The sequence below is a fragment of the Notechis scutatus genome, chromosome 6 (genome assembly GCF_049901735.1).
Source record: "Notechis scutatus isolate UNSWTSFEM ecotype Mainland chromosome 6, rNotScu1.2, whole genome shotgun sequence".
NCBI lineage: Eukaryota > Metazoa > Chordata > Lepidosauria > Squamata > Elapidae > Notechis > Notechis scutatus.
Window position 1 is genome coordinate 76,468,700 of NC_142014.1, and position 25,231 is coordinate 76,493,930.

The 25,231-nt window shown below is 44.8% G+C and overlaps 1 protein-coding gene across 2 annotated transcripts in view; it reads right to left on the bottom strand.

Moving 5' to 3' along the window:
• Window positions 1-261: 261 nt before the first annotated feature.
• TAF3 (TATA-box binding protein associated factor 3) overlaps window positions 262-25,231 on the bottom strand; it is a 177,768-nt gene continuing 152,798 nt past the window's right edge. For both annotated transcript variants that reach the window (XM_087968887.1, XM_087968886.1), the window contains exons 5-7: window positions 18,548-18,809; window positions 4,212-4,318; window positions 262-960 (exon numbers count right to left, since the gene is read on the bottom strand). In XM_087968887.1, the coding sequence (XP_087825013.1) occupies window positions 846-960; window positions 4,212-4,318; window positions 18,548-18,809 (484 nt within the window). In that variant the 3' untranslated portion in view covers window positions 262-845. The remainder of the gene's footprint in view (window positions 961-4,211; window positions 4,319-18,547; window positions 18,810-25,231) is intronic.

Genomic DNA, 25,231 nt, shown 5'->3' on the forward strand with positions numbered 1-25,231 from the left:
AAATTTTAAAATAGCCACCATGTCTTCTAGGTTATCAACTCGAGTAAAAAAATAAATAGAAATAAAATCTATTTCTAGGAAGTGCTTCGATGAACTTCTGAAATGAGCAAACCGAAAATCTCTTCTTTTTCCAAGATTGAATCTTAATTCACATGGGCTTTGGAAGGGAGAGAAAAATCTAATTCATATTTTCAGTTGGAGAAGATAAACCTACCCCTCTGCCCAGCCACCCCCAGACATACACACACACGAAAAGGGAAGTTATTTCACAAAAAACTAAGGCAGTTTTATTTAGATTGTTGAAAAAAAAAAAACGGGAGGAAGAAAAAACAAGATTAAAGTTTCACATACTCCCATTGGAAAAAAAAAAATCTACCAACCATTTACTCCATCCTGGAGTCACATCTAATTTTCTGGCTTTGCAAGGAAGAGGCCAGACTGGGCTGTGGAAATCACTCCAGGGGCTTCAAAAGGATCATAATTAGTCTTTCCTGCTACTTTAAACCAGGAAAAAAAACAACCCACAAACTTTGGAGAAGGTGGCAATTATTTACAAAGGCCTCTGCTGCTCGGTTGATTGTTCTTCTGGCTGGCGAGTCCGTTAAATTCTCAATTTGTGCCTGTCGCACTTGGTGCAGGAGGAAAGAGAGAGAGAGAGAGAGAGAGAGAGAGAGACGGAAGCTGAGGGAGAGAATTTGTGTGTAAGGATGTGCATCTTTGCGATTCTTCCCAAAATCAAAATCCTCAGAGATGTGATGGCAACGGAGAGGGCAGCAGAAGCTGGACCAAATCCCTCTGGAAGAGGACTTGGCCGGGAGCAGGAACGCTGACTATTCTCCACAACCTCAGTGTGCTTTGTGTTTCCCCTTTTTGTGTTTTTTGTCCTTCTTTTTGCTTGCGCACCTGGAGCAGAACCACTGTATCTCTTCCGGGGGAGCAGCCGTGATGCCAACGCAGGGCCTGCGAAGGAAAAGGAGAAAGGCGTGAAAGATGGTGGTGTTCTGGCCTAGGCCTCCCCAACAGCACGAAGCTGAGTCCTTGTCCCGATAAAACCCCTTTTTATTTAGTGTACAGTGAATTCCTCTCCAGCAAAGTCCCAGCCAACAGTCTTGCAAGAGATTCCACGACTACAGACCTTTATCAGGCTTGGAGAGTTGCCAGGCCGATAGCTTTCAGATGCCACACTGTAGCAGACAATATTTGGCAAGAATGCAGGAACATTCACCCAAATGAACTAATTGTCTTCTGAAAAACCCCACTCCCCTTCTCTTTTATTCCCCCTGGGAGGGGCCATTCACCATCCACCTGTGGCTTTACTCCCGAGCCGACCCTTGTTCCTTAACCGTTCCCTTCTCCTGGCAGCTCTGTGCATGCACACACTGGGAACAGGCTCCAGCTGTTCTTCCCCATTGATCTCTGACTCCGAAGGCGGCTGATAACTGTCAGACGGCCCTGGCCCCCTCTCTGCCTCCGACACAGAGCACTCGTCAGAGCCTTCCCCAGACTCCAGGACTGGCCCAGTTTCCTCCTGAACCTCCTCACTGTCCGAATCTGCTGCCAGCTCTGCTGGCCGCTGGCGTGCCACAACAGGTGGAAGGAGGAGAACAATTCCTTGCAAATTTTAGCAGGATGAAATTGCCGCAGCTAGTCCTCGACGCAGGGCCACAACGGGACCCCACATTTTGGTTGCTAAGTGGAGACAGCTGTTAAGTGAGCTTTGACCCGTTTTACGACCTCTCTCCCCACCAGTGTTAAGTGAATCACCCCACTGGTTATATTAAGCTAGTCACACGGTGGTTAAATGAATCTGGCTTCCTTAGTGACTTTGCTTGTCAGAAGGTCGTAAAAGGGGATTTGCATGACTCCGGGACAGCATCATAAATGTCTGGCAGTCGCCAAACATCAGAATTTTGATCATGTGACCATGGCAGCACCTCCGAGTAAGTGTGTAAGGGTGAAAAATGCTCTTAGGTCACTTTTTTTCAGTGACGTTGTAACTTTGAACGGCCACTAAGCGAATGGTTGTTAAGTCAAGGACTACCTATATAATTTGATTTAAAGGCGAGGGAACAACAGTTCACCATCCTGTGATAGAGGTTGGATAGAACATGGGTTGAAAACAACAACAACCACACGTTTTGTTTGTCGATGGTTTCGTTTTCACACACATACGTAACGATATGGGACATCACCTACAACTGAAGAGATTTCACAATTTTAATTTATGTGGTGTCAGCGCTTGATCTCGTGTTTTCCCCCACCTTAAAATCTTCCTGCAGATATGAATAAAAGGAGGAACCGGTGGATTTACACAAGGGTTATTTCCTGTATTTTCTCGTGAAATGTGTTCTTAGATACTTAGAATGGTTGCTGATTTCGGAGTATAAGCATTATCAGTTTTCTCTGAATTGTACTTCCTGATATACCAGTATATATACTTTTTCCATATTGTGCATAAACTGGAATCCATCTGTACATAAATAATTTTCTTTCTGTTTTTTTTTTTTTTGTAAACGCTTCCTCTACTGTTTTTAATCATTTTAGGACCCTGTGTTTTTTTTTCTGGTTCCTAAAAAGGCGTTAGTGAAGATTTACCAAAACCTTTAAATATTAATATTTTTTTATTATATATCAGACGAGCCTGATGATGGCAGATGAGATTCTGCCAAAACGTTGCTACAACTTTAAAAGCACAACTACAATGACGTGGGAAAATACCCAAACAAAGCTGAATGCCATACATGTAAGTACCCGCGAAAACTTGAGAAAACACACACATATATATATATATCTCCATCTCCATCCATCCATCCATCCACTGGGATCGGTTTATTTGTTTAAATGTGTAGAACGATTACTCAGTTCACTGAATAAATCCTTTCAGTTGTAGAACGGGTCTATTTTTCAGTTCAGGAAAAAATACTCTTAGGATTATTTAAGTAATGAAAATTCAGGGAACTCTATATTCACATCAGTGCTTTGCAAGAAGGAATTCAATACCTCTGACAGTAGGACCAGGCCGAATGTATCACTTGGCCGCTAGCGAAGCCTGTTAGCTCAAGATAGGGGTCTATAAAATCATTGAAAAGGAGGGCTGTGTTAGGCCTGGGAATGGGACGTCCCCAAAACGGGAAGGGCGGGGAGAGGAAATAAACTAGATTGAAGTTGAGTTTACATTTACTTATTGTAGGAGAAGGATGTGGCAGAACGTGGGAGGGAGGGGGGTGGGTGGAGTTAAAGGAGGAATGAGTCTAGAATCCCTAGGTCACCACAAGTGGATTAAGCCCAATCCTCCTTGAATTCTGTTGGTCCTTATCTAACTCCAGTCAGGTGCTAGCAGTTAGTTGAGGAGATTCTTGTACTGTACATAGGTTTTTTTTAGCAATAAATCAGTTTAATTGGACCTTCACATGCGGGCCTGATCTTTCGTGCCTGATATTCTTAAATATATATCTATATTCATTTTCCAATCATCCATCCATCTATCCATCCACCCAACCACTTACCTATCCATCCATGCACCCATCCATTCATCCATCCGACCACCCACCCATCCATCCACCCACCCATCCTTTATTATTTTAATAAATAATTCAAGGTGGCAAACATATCCCACTCACTTTCTTCCTTCTGTTTTCCCCACAACAACAACAACCCTGTCAGGAGAGTTGGGTTGAAGCACTGGCCGAAAGTCACCCAGCTGGCTTTCATGCCCAAGGCGGAACTAGAATTTACTGTCTCCTGGTAACTGGCCCAAAAGTCACTCAATCGGCTCCCCTGCCTAAGGTAGGACTAGAACTCACGGTCTCCTGATGATGGGGCCCGAAGACACATGACCAGCTTTCATACCTAAGGTGGGATTAGAACTCGTGGTTTCCTAGTTTCCTAGCCTTTTATTTCTATGGATTATTTTCATGCACTTTACATTTCTCTGCCACCTTGAAACCAGAATGATTGTAAGCACGGCCTCCAAAGGTTTGGGAAATGGTGGTATGTTGACCAAAAGCTCCGATTTGGACATGTTGGTGTTCACATCTTGTTTGAAACTCTACTAGCGGATTGCAATAGGCTGACAGCTCACCATCTTAGGTAATAAATGTTCATTTCCATGTCATTTGTAGGTCTACAACTACAACACCCAGAAGTCCCACAAGGGTTCTCCCACATGACTTCAGAAGCAGACCATGGCCTCCTCCTCCTCCACCACTTACCAGTGATACCAATCGTCACAGTCGTCACACCCAATCATCGGGCTGCCATCGTCTGGCTTTTCACAACCGGGACAGAACCATATCTTGTTCCCCCACTCATCTCGGATCTGGATGGATAGAAAAAGAAAGAGAGATTGAGAACCCAGGTGGGCAGAAGTCTCATTTCACGTAGATTACTTTCTCCATGTTTCACAATAGCTACCTAACATAGTTAAAAGAGAGTCGGAATGGATTTCCAGAGGGGGAAAAAAATTGCAGACTACAGGAACCAGGATGACCCTGAGGACACAGATAAACCTCCAAGTGGCCTCAACGACCCTCTAAAAGGATGCAAATGACCAGTTCTGTCTGCAAGGAGTATCAATCCTTCCATTCCCCACCATCCTATCAGAGCTGAAGAAGCTTCTTGGATGAGAAGTGAAACGTCTTCAAAAGAGAAACAAGGAAGCCCAGTTGCCTCCTGAGAAAAGCATCTTTGGGGATATCTAACATAGTGTTTCTTAACCTTGACAGCTTTAAGCTGTGTGGGCTTCTGGGAGTTGAAGTCCACACAGCTTAAAGTTGCCAATGTTAAGAAACATTGATTTAATAGTTCAAGGACTGGGGGCTGGGTGGGAAGAAATATCCCATCATAGTCATGATGGAGCAGTGGTTAGAATGCAAGCTACTTTTGCTGACTTCCGACTGCCAGCAGTTTGATCATAACCTGCTCAAGGTTGCTTCAGCCTTCCATCTTTCCAAGCTCAATAAAATGAGGACTCAGGTTGTTGGGAGCAAGAGGCTGACTCTGTAAACTGCTTAGAGAGGGCTGTGAAGCACTGTGAAGCAGTATATAAGTCTAAGGGCTATTGCTATATTATTTGAACAAACATGAGGGATGAATGCAAGCATGCAGCCTTCGATAACAATATCAATAGTAATATATTAGATTTCTAAGGAAGCTAGATCAGAGAAACTCAAGGCAAGTTACAACTGAAAACTCAATAAAAGCAACGATATACATAAAACAAATAACTTCCTGCTTTGGAGAAGTACAGAAAAAAACAACAAAAACAATTTCAACCAGTCTTATTCATCACTCGGAAGGTTACAGCCCATGGTTTGCTCAAAAGGCCAACTTGTCAATGAAGATTAATCTCCATGAAGATTCTCAGTCATCCAAGTAGAGTTTCACAAGAAGAGTTCTCCACTCCTCTACTCATTGCAGAATACCTTATGCCACCAGACTTGAAATTCTAGACCTAGAAAACCTAGAACTCCGCCGCCTTCGGTCCGATCTAAGTATAGTATATAAAATCATACATTGCAATGACTTACCTGTCAATGAATACTTCAGCTTCAATCATAACAATAAAAGAGCACACAACAGATACAAACTCAAGGTTAACCACACCAAACTTGATTGCAGGAAATATGACTTCAGCAACAGAGTGGTCAATGTCTGGAATATTCTACCTGACTCTGTGGTTTCTTCCCCAAACCCCAAAAACTTCAACCTTAGACTGTCAACTCTTGACCTCACCCCTTTCCTAAGAGGCCTGTAGCGGGAGTGTATAAGCGCACCAACGTGCCTACCGTCCCTGTCCTATTGTTTCTTTTATTTTTCTTATAAGTATCTATCTCATGTATTCAAAACTATATTTATTCTTATACCTGTATCTTGTAAGCGATTGACCAATCAAATAAATACTAAATACTAAATAGAGTTGTCTGACGGTTGAATAACTGCCACTGAACTGTCTCCAGAAGTTGTGGGTGATCCATCACTGGAGGCTTTTGAGGCAAGAAGGGACTTGTCTGGAATGGTAGAGAGTCCCCTGCTTGAGCTGGGGTTAGGCTAGAAGACCTCCATGGTCCCTTCCAACTCTGTTATTCTGTAATTCATATTATTCTATTAAGTTGGCTTGTTCGGGGAGCTCCATTCCAGAACGAGGCAAGCTGAGCCTGGGATGGGATTATTGTGGGCGTGCCAACTATGTCCTACACACCTGAAGGTCAGGTGGCACAGCTTCAACATGCCAGGGAGTGGCTCCTTGAAGGCCATCACCTCCGCTTCTTTTTCAGAAGGCAACTTGGCATGGTTACGGAATAACCGAGCACCTCCCAACCGCTGGCTCCATTTGCCAAGGGGCTATCTCAGCCTTGCTCAACCTGGGATCCACCGTTTGACTTGAGTCTGTGAGTTCTTGTGCCCTCCACCCACTGAGCCAAACCCTTTGCTAGCCGTGGATAATGGGACTTGTAATCTGAATCAGAACCGAAGAAGCTTCTTGGATGTGAAGGGAAGCGCCTTCAAGTAAAACCGAAGAAAGTCCAGTTGCCTTTTGGAAAAGCATCTTTGGGACAACCGTGACCTGGTGACTGAGAATCTCCACAGTTGTGTAATTTGATGGCTTGGAAGATGCCAGCGGTAGGATGGTGAAAGCAAGACTTCCCAACTGGGAGCTGAAACTGGTTTCGGCCCTACCATGCTCCTTCCATTCATTCTGCACTGCCTCGGCCGCCTCCCTCCCTCCCTCCCTCTGTCCCTCCCTGCCACGTAGAAGACCGTCTTGGCAATGTGTGTCTAATATATACAGCAGAAGCATTTAGGTTGCTGGGTTAGTACTTATTAGCCAAAGTCATCCAACTCAGCACACTGATAAGATCAGGGGTATAAAAAATAGTTACTGAGTAACTTTCCATTCCTTTGACATTTATCACACTACGACATTTACCGAAGGGTAAGTGGGAGAGAGAGAGAGAGAGAGAGAGAAAGGTGAGAGAGAGAGAAAGAGATGGAGTTTGTGTGTGTGTGTGAGAGAGAAAGAAAGATGGAGAGAGAAAGAAATAGAGGGAGAGAGAGAGAGAGAGAGGGAGAGAGAATTATAACACTTTGTAGCAGGCTGGTAGAAGCTGGCCCTTCTACTCATTATGGTACACATTCATACATGCTACTAATTACGTCAATTGCAGCAATCCTATTTTGGACAAAATGCACACTGGAATTCCGGCTTCTGTTAGAACTTAATGATTTTATGAAAGGTCTCCCTCCTTTGTCAACATATGAGAAACTTTCCAACTCTTAGGCCGTTCAATTTTAATGGTCTTAAATCCAAATTAATCTGAGCCTATATGTATGGGATATGCCATTCACATTTATGGGGCACACTTGTAACATACATTATTGAACAATTGTTAAGTCTAAGGAATGGAATCTCGATAGAAGATGATGGGCGCCTGCCTATTTTTAACTGAAATGAATATGAAAAATTACGCTCTAGATATAAAGATATAGTCAGACATGAACATATAAACAGTCGGTCTTTCTCTTGCATAGGTTTTTCTGTTTTGTGAGACTTCCTAAGTTGAGGGAAACAAGACAAGCAAAAGCTGCAAGAATTACAGCAGCCCAAGAAAGCAAACTGAGACTTGAGCAGCCTATGAATTTTGTAAATATTTATTTAATTTATACGCCGCCTGTCTCGCCATGGAACGATTCTAAATAAATTTAAAAAAAAACAGACAGACTATATGCTTAAATGTACCCGTTACACCTGGGATTCTGCCATTACTAAGCCAAGCAAGCTCTTATTTAAAATGATATAATTGCCTATCATGTGATACATGATATAAAACCATTGTTTACCTCAAATGGTTCGCTGAATAAATCTTAAGGGGAATGATGGGTGGGCTTGACAACATGGTGAATCATGAACCTGGGTTTACAAACCACCATGGATGAATTCGCACAACCTCATATGCCAGCAAGGAAATGAGTGTTTCTTAGTGCAACGTCTATACTCAACCATTGCTAAGGCCTTGGGCCCTTTTGCCCAGCTCTGCCTCCAAACCAAGGAAGAGGTTCTCCCTGGAGCAGAGGTGGGTATTCAGCAGGTTCTGACCAGTTCTGGAGAACCGGTAGCGAAAATTTTGAGTAGTTCGGAGAACCGGCAAATATCACCTCTGACTGGCTCCGCCCCCATCTCTTCTCCGCCTCCCTTTGAGTCCCAGCTGATTGGCTGGGTCTTCTTTGGTTGCCCTGCACAGGAGAACGGAGCTGGAAAGCAGGTTAGTGGGATGGGGAGGGAATGGGGATTTTGCAGCATCCTTCCCCTGCCACGCCCACCAAGTCACGCCCACAGAACAGGTAGTAAATTTTTTTGAATCCCACCACTGTGGCCTCGAGGCTGTATCAGCCAAGAAAGTTCAACCAACCAACGCTTCTGACATACCTAAGCCAACATGAGTCTTCTCACTGACCGAAAGCTGGAATTGCATAATGCATAATGGAAGGTGGTAAGGAATTCTTGCTTAATAACAAACGGCTGGGATTTAGCTTGGATGGAATTAACATGGAAAATATTTGCCGCTGGATCCCCTCCAGAAATGACGGTACATTTACAAACAGGAAAGCTCTGTGTTTGAGAAGTATAAAACTTGAAGGCACGACGCGACGCCAGTCCAGAATCGGCAGGCAAAGAGTTTAACATGCACGGCAAGTTATTTTGGGTGCTCTTCTGCAGAAGAGGCGAACAGTAAACTGACCTAAAGAGATGACTGTCCACCCACCCACCCCCTCCATCAGGAATGGAATAGCTTGCACAGTGGAGGAATGCCTGCAAAAGTTGATGGAGGTAGCAGAGATGGCAAAATGGATGGTTTTGATTAAAGGAAAAAAAAAAAACAATTTTTGCCCCCCTCCTTTTGGACTTTGTGCTTGAGGTAGAAAAAAAATAGGAAACTTTGATTTTGGATTTTGTTGGTTAGATAGATTCGTGGTATGGCTAGTGTACATTATCTTGTAAAGGAAAAACTGAGGTTGTATGTTACTACCTTATGCTGAGGTATAAGATTTAATAGCTGCCAGCTGCTGTTAAGTCTGATGCAATGTACGTCTGATGCAATTGAGGATGAAGCAGCATAGCATGGGCATTGCTCTTTTAAGACGAAGAAGGAGTCCATAGAAGTTTATATAAGGCAGCCATTAGAGGGCGTGTTCTCTCTCCTTGTGTCCGGTATCCATTGCAGAGGTTTCCGTACAGAGTTAAGAAGAAGACTGATTGCTTGTAAGGTATTTTTCCTACCACGTGTATTTTCTGTATATGTCTTGTATATAAACCACTGTTAAATGTCTCAGTCTCTGTGTCCTGTGTTTTGCTCCTGGGTTGTCTCACAATAGTAATCACGCTGCAAACGCTCTTATTCTACTGCCCCCAAAAAGAGACGCTTTTCTTTTTCCTTGCATTTTATATTCTACTTATATTTTCTCTGTATTTCTGTATTTTGTATTTTGATAAACTAATAGAATATTGGATTGAAAAGGAAAGAAATAGAAACAGATTGCTATCAATAAAAAGAGTGTCCTCGACTTACAAGAGTTCACTTAGTGATGGTTTCAAATTACAACAGCACTGAAAAAAAAAAAACGACTTAGGGCCATTTTTCACACTTGCAGCATCCTTCTGGTCACGTGATCAAAATTCAGGCGCTTGGCAACTGACTCATATTTATGACGGTTGCAGTGTTCAGGGGGGTCACGTGATCCCCTTTTGTGACCTTTCCGATAAGCAATGTCAATGGGGAAGCCAGATTCACTTAACACTAAGGTGTCACTAACGTCACCATTGTGCTGGTTCACTTAACAAGACTGGCGAGAAATGTCCTCAAATGGGGCAAAATTCACTTAACAACTGTCTCACTTAGCAACATACATTTTGGGCTCCGTTGCGGTCGTTTAAGTTGAGGACTACCTGTGCTTTTAGGCTGCCTTCATTGACGTGATGTCCTCCTGGCAGTTGCTACCTTTCCTGCAGACGACAATCTTGGTAAGATTTAGCCTGCAGACTAAAACTTATCAAGAAGGGTGGCAGGATTTGGGCATGGCCAGTCTAGGAAAAAAAAAGGACTAGGGGCAGGGGTGGGATTCTACCGGTTTGGGCGAACTGGTAGCTCCGAAGATCAGCTGATGGGCCCACCTGCCCATTCCGGCTCTAATCCGTGCTTTATTTCCAGGTTTTCCAGCTCAGCTAATTTGTGTGGCAGAACGGATTGCCGCGCATCAGCTGTTTCACAGATAACAGATAATCAGAGTTGGAAGGGACCTTTGTAGGTCATCTAGTCCAACCCCCCCACCCAAGCGGGAGACCCTACACCATTTCTGACCAATGGCAGTCCAGTCTCTTCTTGAAAGTCTCAAGTGATGACACTCCCACAACTTCCAAAGGCAACTTCTGTTCCATGGGTTGATTGTTCTCACTGTCAGAAAATTTCTCCTTATTTCCAGGTTGAATCTCTCCTTGTTCAGTTTCCATCCATTATTCCTTATCTGGTCTTCAGGTGCTTTGGAGAATAGCATGACCCCCTTCCTCCTCTCTGTGGCAGCCCCTCAAATATTGAAACACTGCTATCCTGTGTCCCCTGATCCTTCTCTTCAGTAGACTAGCCAGGCCCAGTTCCTGTAGTGTTTTAGCCTCCAGTCCCCTAATCATCCTGGTTGCTCTTCTGTGTACTTTTTCTTAAGAGTCTCAATGTCTTTTTTTAATAGTGTGGTGACCAAAACACACATGGCTTGCAGCAGAAGGTGAGTTGCAAACGCTGCACGGTGTTCACTGAACTGGTTATTATAACTGGTTGAATCCCACCCCTGACGAGGGGTGACATGTTAGCAGTGTTCCAATATCTCAGGGGTTGACATCAAAAATGAGGTGGTGAATTTATTCTCCAAAGCACCAGAGGGCAGGACGAGAAACAATAGATGGGAACTAATCAAGGAGAGAAGCAACCTGGAATTAAGGAGAAACTTCCTCACAGTGAGGACAATTAATCATACAGGAGATGTTATTTCTACAACAAACAAACAAACAAACAAACAAACAAACTCACTCACTCACTATACTGCATTGTTAATGGACAAATTCCACAAATGACTAAAGTCTAAAACTTTCAATAAGCAACCTTTGCGTCGTGTGAAAAACCAACATTTGGCCCAGATCTAACCCAGATGATGAGAAGCATCTGAAAACTGGTTGGATAGCTAGCAAATGTTTGCATGTAAGGTTAAAAAGAAGCAAAAAACTTGAAGGCTAGAACGAAGGAGGGATTGGCTGACGGTGTGAACAATTAACCCGTGGAACGGCTTGCCACCAGAAGTTGTGGATGCTCCATCACTGGAGGGTTTTAAAGAAAATACTGGACAGCCACCTCATCCATTATACGCACAGCACAGGAACATGGGTTGCTGGGTTAGTACTTCCAGCCAAACGTGATCCAGCTCAACTAACTAACCAGAGCAAGGGTATAAGGGATCCCTCCTCCTTCTCCTGGCCGTGAACGATGGGAGCTGTGGGCTGCTTCCTCCCGGGGATATCGCATTGGGGAAGGCACCCCTTGTGTATTTCAGTAAAGTTCTATCTGATCAAGATGAAAGCTGATTACATTTGAACTGCAGTTGAATCCCGACCTCGAACGTCCTGTTTGGCTAAAAGTCAGCCCCGCTGTGGTTTAGTTACTCATTTCTGAAACGCAAGGAGGCAACTTCTCTCTCTCTCTCTCTCTTTCTTTCACACTCCCCTTTTCCTACTTCCTGCCTGGTTTACTTTTTCAGACCGACTGCACTTTCGGCTTCATGTAACAGGAGAGACCTCGGCTTACGACCACCACGGAGCCCAGAATTTATGCGGTTGAGTGGGAAAAAAATGTCGAGTGAGGTCTGCCCCATTTTATGACTTTTCTTGACGCCGTTGCTGAAGTTGTTGAGTCACACGGCTGTTGAGCGAATCTGGCCTGCCTGCTGACTTTGCTTGTCAGAAGGGGATCGTATGCAGGTTCTCTGCCCGTTTGCTGGGTGGGCGCGGCCTACTGGAACTTCCAGGAGGGCCGTTGTTCACCTTGCCCAGAGTCTGGAGGCTTCCCTCAGGCCTCTGGGAGGGAGAAAATGGCCTCCTCTGGGCAGTGGTGGGACTCAATTTTTTTTACTACCGGTTCCGTGGGCGTGGCTTGGTGGGCATGGCAAGGAAAGGATACTGTAAAATCTCCAATCAGAGGTGGTATTTGCTGGTTCTAACTACTCAAAATTTCTGCTACCGGTTCTCCAGAACTGGTCAGAACCTGCTGAATCCCACCTCTGCCTCTGGGCTCCAGAGGCCCTCCGGAAGCTGGAAACAGGTCTGTTTTCAGACTTCCGGAAGGGCCGTTTTTCATCTTCCTCAGAGTCCGGAGGCTTCCCTTAGGCCTCTGGGAGGGAGAAAATGGCCTCTCTCGGGCTCCAGAGACACTCCGGAAGCTGGAAACAGGTCTGTTTTCAGACTTCCGGCAGGGCCATTTTTCATCTTCCCCAGAGTCCGGAGGCTTCCCTTAGGCCTCTGGGAGGAGAAAACAGCCTCTCCCGAGCTCCAGAGACATTCCAGAAGCTGGAAACAGGTCTGTTTTTGGACTTTTGGGAGGGCTGTTTTTCATCTTCCCCAGAGTCCGGAGGCTTCCTTAGGCTTCTGGGAGGGAGAAAATGCCCTCTCCCGAGCTCCAGAGACACTCCGGAAGCCGGAAACAGGTCTGTTTTTGGACTTCTGGGAGGGCCGTTTTCATCTTCCCCAGAGTCCGGAGGCTCCCTTAGGCTTCTGGGAGGGAGAAAATGCCCTCTCCCGAGCTCCAGAGACATTCCAGAAGCTGGAAACAGGTCTGTTTTTGGACTTCTGGGAGGGCCGTTTTCATCTTCCCCAGAGTCCGGAGGCTTCCCTTAGGCTTCTGGGAGGGAGAAAATGCCCTCTCCCGAGCTCCAGAGACATTCCAGAAGCTGGAAACAGGTCTGTTTTTGGACTTTTGGGAGGGCCATTTTTCATCTTCCCCAGAGTCCGGAAGGCTTCTGGAAATGCCCTCTCCCGAACAGAGACACTCCGGAAGCCGGAAACAGGTCTGTTTTGGGACTTCTGGGAGGGCTGTTTTCATCTCCCAGAGTCCGGAGGCTTCCTTAGGCTTCTGGGAGGAGAAAATGCCCTCTCCCGAGCTCCAGAGACACTCGGAGCCGGAAACAGGTCTGTTTTGGACTTCTGGGAGGGCGTCGCCCTCCCAGAGTCTCCATGCGGCCCTGCACTTATCTGCATCCAAAACGGGCCATGTGGAGACACCTGGGAGGGGAGGAGTAGGGTGGGTGTGGCCAGCCGGTTGGTTCAACTACCGCTTTGGCGAACCAGATGTAAATTTAACATCCGGTTCGCCCAAACCGGCTGAATCCCACCCCCTGATCACGTGACCCTGGAAATATGTTGTAAATATGAATTGGTTGCCGAGCAGCCAAATGTATCACATGATCACGGCGATGCTGTGGTGGTTGTAAGTGTGAAAAATGGCCGTAAGTCATTTTTTTTCCGTGATGATGTAACTCTGAATGGTCACTAAGTGAATTGTTGTAAGTTGGCGGACTACCTGTCATATGCCAGGGAAGGGAACCTGCACTCATTTAAGGCCATTTTTATACCTTGAGGGCTGAAAGAAATCACGTACTTGGCTGTAGGTTTATGCATCTCTTAACTTTCTCTAGAGAGCCAATACAGCAAGTTACTCGCACTTAGATCCTACTCAGACCTCTCTGAAATCCAAGTGCCAAAGGTGTATTTTCAAGAATTCACTTCACACAGCAACAGTTTGCTTGTGGGCACTGAGAAGAGAATATATCAGGGTTGAGATGAGAAAGCCATTGCTGCTCTCTGAGCTTGATGGTTTTCTTGCAAATGTTTCCTAACCAAACTAGGTAACATCATCAGTGTTAGAAGGGAGTGGAGTTTGATTCTTATTATGTGCTAGTACCTTTGTCCTGTCAGTATTGGTGGGAATGCTCTTTTGTGGTTTCTTGATTAGGCTGCTGTTTACCGTTAAGTTTGTTTGTCTGAGTTGGTGATCCTTGATTGTGGTATTGTGTGTTTGATTATTGGTCTAATACATGGCATGTGTATATATGTATGTATATGCTGTATGTGTGTATATATACATATACACACATACACACACACACACATATATCTGTGTATATGTATGTATGTATGCAAGTATGTATCTGTGTATGTATGTATGTATACACACATACACCATATACATACATATATACACATGCCATATATTAGACCAATAATCAAACACATACATCATACATACATCACACACACACACACACATACACACACATATCAGGATGCATATATTCCCTAAACACAAAAAGCCAATTCCTAGCATAATTAAGAATATGATTTTACTGCAAAGATTATTGCTTGAAAGAGTCATAGTAAGAGGAGTCCTATTTATTATTTTTTAACTTAAATAACATTAGCAAGAAAATATATTCTTTTAACTGTATACCTTTGCACAGGGGTAGGAATCAAAAATCCCAACAACTGGCTCTTTGGGTGGCTGTGGCCTACTGGAACTTCTGGGAGGGCTGTTTTTCGCCTTCCCCAGAGTCCGGAGGCTTCCCTCGGGCCTCTGGGAGGGCGAAAATGGCCTCCCCGGGCTCCAGGGGTCCTCCGGAAGCCGGAAACGGGCCAATTTCTGGACTTCTGGGAGGGGCGTTTTTTGCCCCCCCCCCCCAGAGCCTCCGCACAGAACCTGCACTTACCTGCATCCAAAATCGCCCGCGTGGAGGCTCCTGGGAGGGGAGGGGCAGGCCAGCCTGTCGGTTCAACTACCGGATTGGTTAACCAGATGTACATTGAACATCTGGTTCATCTGAACCGGCCTGATCCGGCTGAATCTCACCCCTGCCTTTGCATTGTTTGTGATAAAGATAGATGCTTTTTACGAAGCTGCTTTGTATTTGGGATATCGGTTCATCTTAAGATGTTTACACCCATAGGCATTTGATAAATATCAGAGGCAGCGTGTATAAATATGCATTGCTGATTTCTAAGCTTTTAAAGGCCAGCGTAATGTCCCAGGGAGTCAGGTATTTGGCGTTCCTTTCAAGGTCGAGCAATTCTAATAATCAAATTTCATCATTCCAATACCCGACATAGAATCTTTTATTTCCTGGAATCCATGTAACGTTAAGCCCCAACAGGTTGAAAATATTTGAATCCTGAAATTTATCTTGGGCATTACAAGTCTGTCATAGTGAAGGTTGCCTTGTTTACTGGGGAATTATGGAAATAAGAGTTGAAATGTGATCCGTTCAGTCGCTCGGTCAATGTGAGATTTAAGTAGCAAGCCTCAGAAACATTTGTCTCATGTACCTGTTTTGGGAAATTTCTCAATTGATCGAACCTTTCTGTTTTACTCACAACTTACTAAAAAAAAAACCTTCTGCCACTAGTTCTTGGGGTTGTTTTTTCTGATAAGATCACTTTATTCTCCCCTTGAGTTCAATGCGGTTCATATTGTAGGCAAAATGCTTTTATGAATGGCTTTGTAAGCGAAGAAAATTAAAGTGTATTGGCACCAAAAGGAAACTTGGTATCATGTCTTCTCCTTTGTAAGCACTCTCTCAATATTTAAGCATTTCATCGGAGAAAACGTTCCACCTGAGGAAGCTGTTCTGTCTTTTAATTGCTGCCTGAATATAAAGACAGTCAGGCAAACTCTACAATGGCTTCCTTCCATACAAAGTTTCCTTATTGGGTCACAAGGCAAAAATATCCTCGAAGTATAACTCATGGTTATATCGAGATCCATCTAATGTCCAATCTTTGCATAGTTGAATTCATAGTGTAGAAATACAGTTATCTTCATCCCATAATGATGGAGCAAAGCAGCACAATGCTGCTGGGGCCTAAGCAAGAAAAGAAATTCCCCCAACCCAACCAAGGGTCAATTCAGTGACCAATCAGGATTACAGATGTGACCACATGACATGAACTACATTTCCCATTAACTGCATTTACCATGAGGCATTCCCTTAAGGGAACATCTCCCAATGCCCAATTAACTATCCCAATTCCCAATTAACTATATACTGTCTGGAGAGCACAGAAGCCCACAAATACTTAATTACCAAATTGTAATTTATGAAAAGGTATCAACTTGGCACACGCTATTCTGTGGCTGATAATCCAACCTTTAATATCCAGGTTTTGTTACTTTCCTCGGAACTAGACATGATGCTGTTGGGACTTTGGTTTCCCAACATAGCCAATTTTTTATCACTGTTGTTCCCATATAGCATCATCATCGTTTTAGCCATTGTCTACCTACTGCAGGAGAAAGGCCTCTTTCTCATGTTTCCAACCAATACGATTCTGGGCTTTCTTTTGCCAATTGTGGCCCGCGTTACTTGCTGATTTCGTCGATCCATCTTGTTTTGGGTTTCTTTCATGGATGCTTTTGACCAAGTGGGATCCATTCTACGACCGCCTTGGTCCACCTGCCATCAGTTGTTCTTGCTATGGGACCAGCCCGTTTCCGTTTCAATTCTTTTATTTTCTCGATGGCATCGTATGCTTTGGTTTATTCTCTAAATCCATGTTCAGGTCTTTCTATCTTGTCTTGTGATGCCCAGCATGGCTCTTTGTGCCATTTGTAGCTTTTGTATCGATTGTGACGTTAGCGTCCATGTTTCGCTGGCATATGTTGCAGCAGGAAGAACATGCCGATCGAAAACTTGTTCTCTATGGCAGTGATGGCAAAACTTTTTGTTGTGGTGTGCCAAAAGCGTGCGCGTGCTGGTGCCCACAATGCAATGCGCCCCATCCCCCTGTACATGCACACACAACACCCCTGCCCTGTCCCCTTACCTGCACTGCACATGTGTGTGCTGTCCAACTGATTTTCGGCCCTTTTGAGACCGTTTTTGCCCTCCCTGGGGCTCGAGGGAAGTATCTCCGGAAATACCGGAAGTGCCCGTTTTTAGCCTATGGAGAGCCTCTGGAGCCCAGGGGAGGTTGTTTTCGTCCTCCCGGAGGCTCGAGGGAAGCATCTGAAGCCTTTGGACCCCAAAAAATGGGCCCGTTTTGGCACTTCCGGTATTTCAGGAAGGCCCATTTTTCAGCCTCCCGAGGCCGCAGAGGCTTCCCTCAAGCCTCTGGGAGGGCAAAAACGGCCTCAAACGGGCCAAAAATCAGGTGCGCAAATGTGCAGTGCAGGTAAGTTTAGCTGGGTCTCTCGTGCCCACACAAATGTCTCTGCGTGACACCTGTGGCATGTGTGCCATAAGTTCACCATCACGGCTCTACGGGCATAGGGGGAGGTTGTTCTTGAAAATCATACTTAGCTTGTCGGATGCCTGCCAGCCACATTTAACACGTCGTTCGATTTCCTTTATTGTATCACCTTTCACTGAGATCCATTGGTTCTGTATATATACATGTTTTAATGATGTATTGAAGTATGATTGTGGCCTCGTTTTACTGATCTGGGGAGGAGGATGGAAGGCTGAGACAACCTTCAGTCCATCAGGATCCAACTCTAGGTTGTGGGCAGAGTTTGCCTGCACTTAAGAGGGGCGTGATGGCTCAGTGGTTACAGACGCTGAGCTTGCCAGCTGAAAAGCCAACAGCTGGTGTTCGGGACCCGAGCACCGTGCAATGGGTGAGCTCCTGTTCCTTGACTCAGTTCCTGCCCACCTAACAGTTCAAAAAGCATACAAATGCGAGTAGATAAATAGGTACCACTTTGGTAACAAAGTCACAGTTTCATGTGCCTTTTGGTCAGTGGTGGGATTCAAATTTTTACTACCGGTACTGTGGGTGTGACTAGGGGGCATGGCCATGTGACTAGATGGGCGTGGCTTTTTGCTTTTGCAGCACCCCTTGCCTCAGGCAAGCCTCCTGGGGGTGTTTTTTTTGCTCCCAGAAGGCTTCCCTAGGGGGCTCAGGAAGGCAGAAAACTGAGCTGGGGGGATGCAGCCCCCACGCCGTTTGGGGCCTCCTGGGCAAAGCAGTAGCGAGGGAATCTTGGCACAGCTGATCGTAGGAACAGCTGACTGTCGGGAGGGAAAAAAAAGGAATACCTTAAGGAGTGACTGGGCAGGCTAGCGTCAGGTGGGCGGGGCGAGTGGAGCGAGCGGCGAGCGGCGACTGGTCATGGGTGTGGCCAGCCAGAAGTTATTATCGGTTCAGTGACCCACACCAAATCTTTGCTACCAGTTTGCTTGAACCGGTGTGAACCGACTGAATACCACCACTGCTTTTGGTGTATAGTCATGCTGGCCACGTGATCACGGAAAATGTCTTCAGACAATGGTGGCTAAGATATGGTGATGAGCACCGTTCCCTAATATTGGACACACGACTGGACAGGGAAACCTTTATTATCTTTATCTTTTATGGTGCTTCAAACACCCGCTGGTGTTAAGGATGTAAAGGATGTAATAAAAACATTGAAGGAACCCGGAAGAGGGGATGATGACGTGCCCTCAATGAAACAATTAAGCCACCTACCACGTAATTACGGACGGTCTCTGTCACAACGCTTCGAACGGGGACTTTGGAGCTTCCCATGGCGGATGGTGCAGGAGACGACGGTGGTAACAGAACTGGAGCAAGGGCAACTGGAGGGATCGTGGGGACCACCGAAGGAGGAGGAGGTGGAGGGGTGACATGGACAGGAGCTGGTGCTGGGGAAGGCGGAGGCGGTGTTTTGGGTCGAACCAGGAGAGGTAACGGTTTAGGCTCCGTTGTGGGCATCACTTTGCTGATGACACTGTCGGACAAAAACAGAAAGAGTTGACATACCGTTAGACAATTCATTCAATTAAACAAAAATGATGCACAGTCACCATATTTTTCTGAGTATAAAACACTCCGAAGGATAAGATGCACCTAGCTTTTGTGGAGGAAAACAAGAAAAAAATATATCTGCCTCTGCCTCCCAGCAATTTGCCTCCTTGCAGCAAACAGCAAACAGCTTGGTCAGCTTCAGCACAAGCAGCTGATGGTCGGTTGTATCTGCCTCCTGATGATCAGCTGTTTCAGGCTACAGGGGTTGCCATCGCCTATTGCCGCCTCTGCGTGACCCATTTTCGGCCTCCGCATGCCCCGTTTTCAGCCTTCAACTGTCCTATTTTGGGCCTGTTCTGGGCGGCAATTGGAACATGTGGAAAATGGGGCATCCAGAGGAGGCAATAGGCAATGGCAATCCCTGAAGCCTGAAACAGCTGATTGTTGGGAAGCTAATCCAACCAACAATCAGCTTCCTGTGCTCATCAGGCTGTGCTGAGGCTGAAAACATACTGTTTGCTGCAAGGAGGCATATTGCTGGAAGGCAGAGGCCAAAGGGTGGGGGCCGGTGGGTGGGCTAGGCTCCGGCAACATTCGCTGTATCAGACGCACAGACATTTCCACCCACTTTTAGGGATGGAAAAAGTGCATCTTATACTCCGCAAAACAAGGTAAGTGGGGAGGAGAAGATGCAATTCTGTTCACGAAGGACAAAAGCAGGAGCAGCGATTCCTAACAGCATTGGGGAGAATAATGGAAGGAAACCAAAGTTACTTCAAAAAACCGTAGTTCTCGACTTACGACCAATCTACATTGCTAAGCGAGCCAGGTTCACTTAACAAGTGCAGCAAGGAAAGTCGGAAAATGAGGCAAAACCCATCCAACAAGAGACATTTTGGGCTCCGTTGTGGCCATTAGTGGAGGAGTACCTGTAATCCTTTCTTCCCTTCTAGTCGGACTGCCAACATGTGTCTTGCTGGATAGAAGAATCAGAATCAGAATAGAGCTGAAGGGGACCTTGGAGGTCTTCTAGTCCAGTCCCCTGCTCAAGGAGGAAACCTTATACCATTTCAGACAGGTGGCTGTTCAGTCTCTTTTTAAAAACCTCCAGTGATGGTGCTCCCAAAATTTCTGGGGGCAAGCCATTCCACTAGTTACGTTGTCCTCACTGTTGGGAAGTTTCTTCTTAATTCCAGGTTGCTTCTCTCCTTGATTAGTTTCCATTCGTTGCTTCTTGTTCTGCTTTCAGCTGCTTTGGAAAATAAATTGACCCCCTCTTTTGGGGGGCAGCCTGTCAAACACTGGACAACTGCTATCATGCCCCCCCCCCGGAGTTCTTCTTTTCTCTAGACTAGCCAAACCCAAATCCTCCAACCGCTCTTCATATGTTTTAGCCTCCAGGCCTTTAATCAACTTAGTTGCTCTTCTTTGCACTTTTTCTAAGGCCCAAGGTAAATTTCAGGATCCTGGATATGCAAACGCTGTTTTCCAAGCTTACCGTTTCGCTTGGAGAGCAAACCAACCGCCAAAATCTCTCAAACCTGAGCAACAAATATTTTCTATTATTTCAAAACATCCAACTCTTGTGTTATTCTTTTATTCTGATGACGATGAAAGCAATAACCCTTAATTAGGATAAATAATATTATGCAGGATATATATTGTACTCAGCAGGCAACTAATAATTGCTACCCTTCTTTACAATATAAAGCAGGACTGCATTGCAATATATAAACAGAGCAGTTGGATTTGATGGGCTAGCATGGAATCTATTAAGAGTGGAACAGGTAGGCCCAGCAGTTACCTCCAAATGTGCAACTGAAAAAGAAAAGGAAAAGGAGGAAGAATCTTGGGGGTTGTAGTTTTTGGAGAACACCAGATCAAAGAGCAATGTGTGATGGCCCAGGGTGGCATACAAAAGCAACAAAGTCACAAAAACAAGTGAAGTCCCTTTAATTCCTTCAACTTGGCTTCAAAGCTGCAATTATCATTGACTGGAGAAAAAACTCCCCCACAAATAGCTGCGAAAAGGAAGAAATGCCATTCAAACTCAAAATACATGTAAATTATAAATAGAAAAAACAACACGAACCACACTGAAGCAATTAATGAGACAAGGCAAGGGCTTGAAGACGTCCACAGATATCAAATAACACACACTGGGAAGGACGCCAGAACTCAGATAAGAACTGAAAGACTAGAATTATTTCACACTTTGCTTACAGCACTGGGCCATGCGCAGTTTGTCCTTTTAAATAGTTCTCACAGCTGCAGCCCATGAAGGGGATCAGGGCCCCTTCATCCCCCATAGACCACACCATTCACGTTTCTCCCTTATCCGCTCCTCCCTGCGTGCCCTAGGATGAAGAGGGGATGGGCCTGGGTCTTCCTCTGAATGTCCAGGCGGCCTGTGCCCTTCCCCAGTTTCCTCCACAACTTCCAGAGTCACACTTCCACCCCCTGTTGGCTGTTCCTCCTCTCCCTCGGAGTCAGATTCTAACAGGGGCCTGACACAATGCTTTGGAGAAAGAGAAGCCTGACACAATGCTTTGGAGAAAGGTACACAGGTAGTCCTTGATTTATGGCAACTATTGAGCCCCAAATTTCTATCGCTAAGCAAGACAGTCGAAGTGAATTTTGCCCCATTTTACGACTGTTCTTGCCACCGTGGTTAAGTGAATCACTGCAGTGGTTAAGTCAGTAACATGGCTGTTAAGTGAATTTGGTTTCCTCATTGGATTTGCTTGTCAGAAGTGGGGGGGCAAATGGGGATCACGAGACCCTGGGACACTGCCCCTGTCGTAAAATATGAACAAGGGGTCCGAATTGTGATCACAGACATGCTGCAATGGTTGTGAAGTGTGAAAAAAAGGGGCTAAGTAGTCAGTTTTCTCAGTGCTTTGTGACTTCGAGGCAGAGGTGGTATTCAGCAGGTTCTGACCAGTTCTGGAGAACCGGTAGCGGAAATTTTGAGTCGTTTGAAGAACCGGCAATTCCCACCTCTGACTGGCTCCGCCAACCCCATCTCTTCTCCGCCTCCCATTGAGTCCCAGCGGATTGGCTGGGTCTTCTTTGGTTGCCCTGCACAGGAGCTGGAAAAGCAGGTTAGTGGGGTGGGGAGGGAATGGGAATTTTATAGAATGGGAATTTTACCTTTCCCTGCCACACCCACAAAACCACAGCACGCCCACCAAGCCACGCCCACAGAACCAATAGAAAAAAACGAATCCCACCACTGCTTCGAAGGGTCATTAAGCTTCCCTTCAAGATTGCAAGTGAATTCTGATTTATATGTGATGGTACCTTCAGCGTATCAGGATGGAGAATTTTAAGGAAGCTCCAACACACAAGGTGATAATGGACGTTCATTCACCTCTTGGGAAACTTTTATTTTTCTACGATGATCTAATTAGCATCTTGATTTGAGTTTGTCTACACAGCGCAGCCTTAGCTTGGGGAGTGGAGAAAAGGATTCGAGATGAACTTAAGAAAGATCGAAAGGTGTTCTGAGCCGTCGTTTCAGCTACTAATCAGCATTTCTCTTCAACTGCAGATTCCCCAAAGGACAAACTAAAATAGGTTTGAAAAGACTGGACAGCCATTTGTCTGAAATGGAGTGGGGTTAGACTAGAAGACCTCCAAGGTCCCTTCCAAGTCTGTTAGTCTGTTATTCTGCAGTTATTCCATTAAGCTTTTAAAAAGGGAGAAAACACCCAAACCCTGCTTGTTGTGGGCTCTGTAAGGATAATCACCTTAAAAGCTAACATTTGCTTTGAGGGGGAAGTAAACAGAAAAATGCCTATTAAAAAGTCATAAAAGACTTTCACTAAAAGATGAGAAAGGAATCCATGAGAAAGGAGCATCTCTCTTTCTCCAAGCTTGACTAAGCTTTATAAATGACTTATCTATAAAAATACATAGTAATAATCCAATCATAATAATAATAGACTATTATGTATTATATATTATTGATAGTTATTTTACAAGGGATAGGAAGTAACTGCCCTTTAATACTTTCTATGAGATATTTAAATCACTATCAAAATGTATTACAGGAAAATATGATTTGTCTTACTATAGAATGTGTTGTGATGTTTATTTGTACGATTTTTTATTTTTTGTATTTGTACTGTACATTTTTATTTTGTGTATTTGTACTGTAAATTTTAATCTTTTGTACTTCATAAAGAATTTTTTAATTTTTAAAAAAATTTTAAAAAAAAAAGATGAGGAAGGACTCTTCCAAAGGCCACAATTAGTTCCCATTGGCAAGACTGTCCCCAAAGTCCACTGCGACTGTTGTGCTCCTGAGCTGTCAAAAGCATAAGCGAGTCTAAAAAATGGGTAGTCAAGGCGAACACCCCAACAAACAAGGTTTGAAGCACGGTGTTTCTTGAAGCGCATAAATACAAAACACATGTAATTTCAAAGCTAACTCACGATCAACCCAGAACAAAATAAATGTTCTTATTATACAGGACTGCAGATGGCTGAATGCCAGCGAGGGTATGGTCTCCTCCGCTCAATGTCTCACGGTCTCTTTTGCCCCAGAGCAAAAGAAAACGAATGGCATACTCTCCTTCCGACCCATCAAAGGTGAATCTTCTTATTGTCAGACGCAGGCAACCAAAATCCCACTTGTGAAAAACCCAACTCAACCACTTTATTGTGTTCTACCTCTATGACAAGAATCTCCCTGGATTGCTTGCCTTCCTTTGAGAACAATCAGATCATGGAGTTCATGGAGTTTAGGGATGTAGTCAGGTTGATTCCTCTTGCGCAACCGATTCAATGATCGCTTGCTTCGCTGCGTATGCGTCAACTCTAAGCAAAAGTCCTTACCTACTATGTTACTTTGGGGGAATAACACAGCTGAGGAGCGGCAATCCGCTCTTTTGCGCTGATCAGCTGGGACAATAAAGGTCAGTATTGCGCAGGGGCTGGCGGGCAGACCCATATGATTGTTGCAGCGAATCGGTTTAGAGACAGCTGATCTCCCAAGCACAAACCAGTCCGAACCGGCAGAATCCCACCCCTGCTCTTGCAGCTGCAGAAGGACTCAAGGCTAGTTCCCTGCTTGACTCCTCCTCCCTGTCTGGCTGGGAGTTTCTTAACATCTAACCTTTATTTGTGGTGTTGTATGTAGAAAGCAGGCGACCAATATCTATGGCTTTCGTTGCCGAACAATTTTGGTCTGGGTATCAGGGACTGCTTTGAAATTTCCTTGCGTAGTTCCTCGATAGCAGAATAGGTAGCCCTCAACTTACGGCCACAATTGAGCCCAACATTTTTGTTGCTAAGCAAGACAGTTGTTAAATGTCCCATGTTATAACCTTTCTTGTCACAGTTGTTAAGTCAATCACTGCAGTTGTTAAGTAGTCACATGGTTGTTAAGTGAACCTGGATTCCCCATTGGTCATGCTTGTCAGAAAGTTGTAAAAAGAGATCACGTGACCATCAACCATCATAAATATGAGTCAGTTGACAAACATCCGAATTATGATCATGTCACTGTGGGGGATGCTGCAACGGTCTTAAGTGTGAAAAATGGTTGTAAGTCCCCATTTCAGTGCTGTTATAACTTCAAAGGGTCACTAAATGAACTGTTGTTAAGTCGAGGACTATCTGTACAGTTAGTCCTCAACTTACAAACAGTTCATTTAGTGACCATTCAAAGTTACAACAGTACTGAAAAAAAGGGACCGATGACATTTTTTTCACACTTACAACCATTGCCGCATCCATGTAGTTGTGTGATCACAATTTGGACACTTGGCAACTGATATGTCTGATGGTTGCGGTGTCCCAGATGTGCTTAACGACCGTGTCACTAACTTAAACAACTGCAGCAACTCACTTAACAACAGTTCGTAAATGAGGCAAGACTCACTTATCACATGTTTCATTTAGCGACAGAAATTTGGGGTTCCATTGTGTTCATAAGCAGAGAGCTACCTGTATTAATTTCCGTCGGTGTCCTGCTTCTGTTCTCTAATCCTACACATCCATAATCTCCTCTCCTCACAGGCTGTATTTGAAATGTTTATTTAGAACATGTGGCCTAGTTATCGCAGGTATCGCTTCCACAATCTAGCTGCCACTCCCTTCAGCTAATAATGTTCTCCAGGAGTAGATGCAGAAACTGCCTTGCCTTGCGCCACTCGGCTGCGATGGGGTAATTTTCAAGAGGGGTGGTAGCCTTATCATCCTATCTGAAAGCAGGAGATGATAGGTGGCAACGCACGGTAGATAAATCAAAGTCAAACCATTTTAATTATTTCTGTTTGTTTCTACATCAAATCCAGAGACCGCCCATTTCTGGCTCACCGAGCGACCCTGTTTAATCATGAACATTGCTTGAGTCTTGCCTTGTGTAGAATGAGCTTCGAGACTAATTTATAAACT